Source organism: Cebus imitator, unplaced genomic scaffold (genome assembly GCF_001604975.1).
Source record: "Cebus imitator isolate Cc_AM_T3 unplaced genomic scaffold, Cebus_imitator-1.0 Scaffold577, whole genome shotgun sequence".
Classification (NCBI taxonomy): domain Eukaryota; kingdom Metazoa; phylum Chordata; class Mammalia; order Primates; family Cebidae; genus Cebus; species Cebus imitator.
Genome location: NW_016107892.1, coordinates 901,629 through 903,858, shown reverse-complemented (window position 1 = coordinate 903,858; position 2,230 = coordinate 901,629). Strand labels below are relative to the sequence as shown.

Below are 2,230 nucleotides of genomic sequence, written 5' to 3'. Positions count from 1 at the left end.
GTGTTGAACTGTCCTTGCACACATGTGCCCTCTCTGACTTCTCCTCCAATCAGGAATGTAGTCAGCGTTCAGGCTGCTGCCTGCCTTTCATGACACCCACAGTCAAATTGCACCCTTTAGCACCCTGAAAAAAACATGCATACAGCAAAGACATTCCCCAAAAGGACATCCTGAATTCTTAGTTAATGGTATGACCCCTGTCCCAGCGAGGCTCTCAGGTCATCTGCCCTTGTGTGGCTTCAGCTAGCTTCAAGCTTCTCCTTTCACTCACAGGGTGGACGTGGTAATCTGCCTGAGCACAACCGTGCGAAACGACACTCTGCAGGAAGCCAAGGAGCACAGGGTGTCCCTGAAGTGCCGCAGGCAGCTCCGCGTGGAGGAGCTGGAGATGGTAATGCCTCCCAGCCTCTGCTCCCAGAAACCGCAGTGGGCCAGGGCTTGGAAAGCTGGGGAGAGGCTAGGACAAGGGGGAGGCTTTTTAGCCTCTACTGTGAGGGTTAAGACTTGAAGTCTTGTGCTAAAGTTTCACCATACGACCATTAGCTTGCTGTGTCATTCTTTTTATTTTGATTGATAAAACCTTTCTTACCACACATGACAGGAAGTCCAACTGTAAGACAGGCTCTAATTAAGCATGTGATCCAGTCGCTGGATCAATAATGTCCTTGGGGGCTGGGCACAGGTGGCTCACGCAGATAATCTCAGCACTTTGGGAGGCCAAGGCAGGTGGATTGTTTAAGGTCAGGAGTTCGAAACCAGCTTGGCCAACATGAAGAAACCCTGTCTCCACTAAAGGAGATTTGGGCGAGCATGGTATGGCTCATGCCTGTAATCCCAGCATTTTGGGAGGCTGATGCGGTCGAATCACTCAAGGTCAGGAGTTCAAGACTACCCTGGCCAACATGGCAAAATCCCAACTCTACCAAAAAGACAAAACTTAGCCAGGTGTGGTGGCACACGCCTATCATGCCAGCTACTCAAGAGACTGAGGCAGGAGAATTGCTTGAACCCAGGAAACAGAGGTTGCAGTGAGCCAAGACCATGCCACTGCACTCCATCCTGGGTGACAGAGCAAGACTCTGTCTCAAAAAAAACAACAACAACAACAACAACAAAAAAAAAAAGAAACCTTATTTCAAGCTGGAAGGTTCGGTTCTCTAACTTTGAATCTAGCTCTTTAATTAAAGTAATAATAAAAGTAGAACCCTATATTTATATAGCGGTTTTGACTTTCCAAGTGATTTTCACATCTCGCAGAAATCCTTTGCAGGACTAGATATGGTGTTTCAGTGTAGACATGACATTCTATTTTGCAAAGAAGGTCCAAGACCATGCAGCCAGTTGGTGACAGAATTGAAAGTAAAGCCTGATTCTCTTGCTGCAAGGCCACTTTGCTGTGTAGAAGCCAGGGTCACTAGACAAGATGCAGCCACCAAATAAGTCTATAGAACATTTGACATCTCCACCCTAAACCAAGCTCACCTTTCCATGCTGGCTCCCTCATGCAGACAGAGGACATCCGCCTGGAGCCAGATCTGTATGAAGCCTGCAAGAGTGACATCAAAAACTACTGTTCCACTGTGCAGTATGGCAATGCTCAGGTAACTTTTTGCTTTTGCTTATTTATTTATTTATTTAAATTTTTTTAAATTTATTTTTATTTTTTATTTTTTGCTTTTATTTTTAAATTGTAAAATAATTTGAAGGTAATATTTAATATTTTCTCAAAAGCTGGTGCCCAAAAGAGGGTTACTTTGTAGTCATTAAGTTTTTGCAGTTAAGACAGGACCCATCTCATCCCATCCAACCTAATCATCCATTCTTAAACTACACCAGGCTGCTTTTTACAGAGTTTCTTCACCTTCACTCCTCTCTAATTCATTTTCTTCCCTTTTTCAGATTACCTCATCCTTCCCTACCTTGTCTGCCTAGTAAACTCTTAATGATCCTGCAGATGCCACCTCCTCTGTAGCATTCTCAGTGCTCTGCACCTCCAAAATTAACCATTTTCTCATTGTGTTCCCATTGCACAGAAGTTCTTAATTAGAGGTCACATCAGAATCACCTAGGACACTATTTTTTTTTAATACACAGAAACAAAACCCTATCCAGCTGGGCGCGGTGGCTCAAGCCTGTAATCCCAGCACTTTGGGAGGCCGAGGCGGGTGGATCACGAGGTCAAGAGATCGAGACCATCCTGGTCAACATGGTGAAACCCCGTCTCTACTAA

At 45.0% G+C, this 2,230-nt stretch overlaps 1 protein-coding gene across 1 annotated transcript in view; it reads left to right on the top strand.

The window, feature by feature from the left end:
• Positions 1 to 2,230, top strand: part of GLG1 (golgi glycoprotein 1) — a 172,549-nt gene that overhangs the window by 153,634 nt on the left and 16,685 nt on the right. Inside the window, exons 17-18 of the mRNA XM_017516258.2 lie at positions 274 to 391; positions 1,509 to 1,601. Coding sequence (XP_017371747.1) covers positions 274 to 391; positions 1,509 to 1,601 — 211 coding nt within the window. The remainder of the gene's footprint in view (positions 1 to 273; positions 392 to 1,508; positions 1,602 to 2,230) is intronic.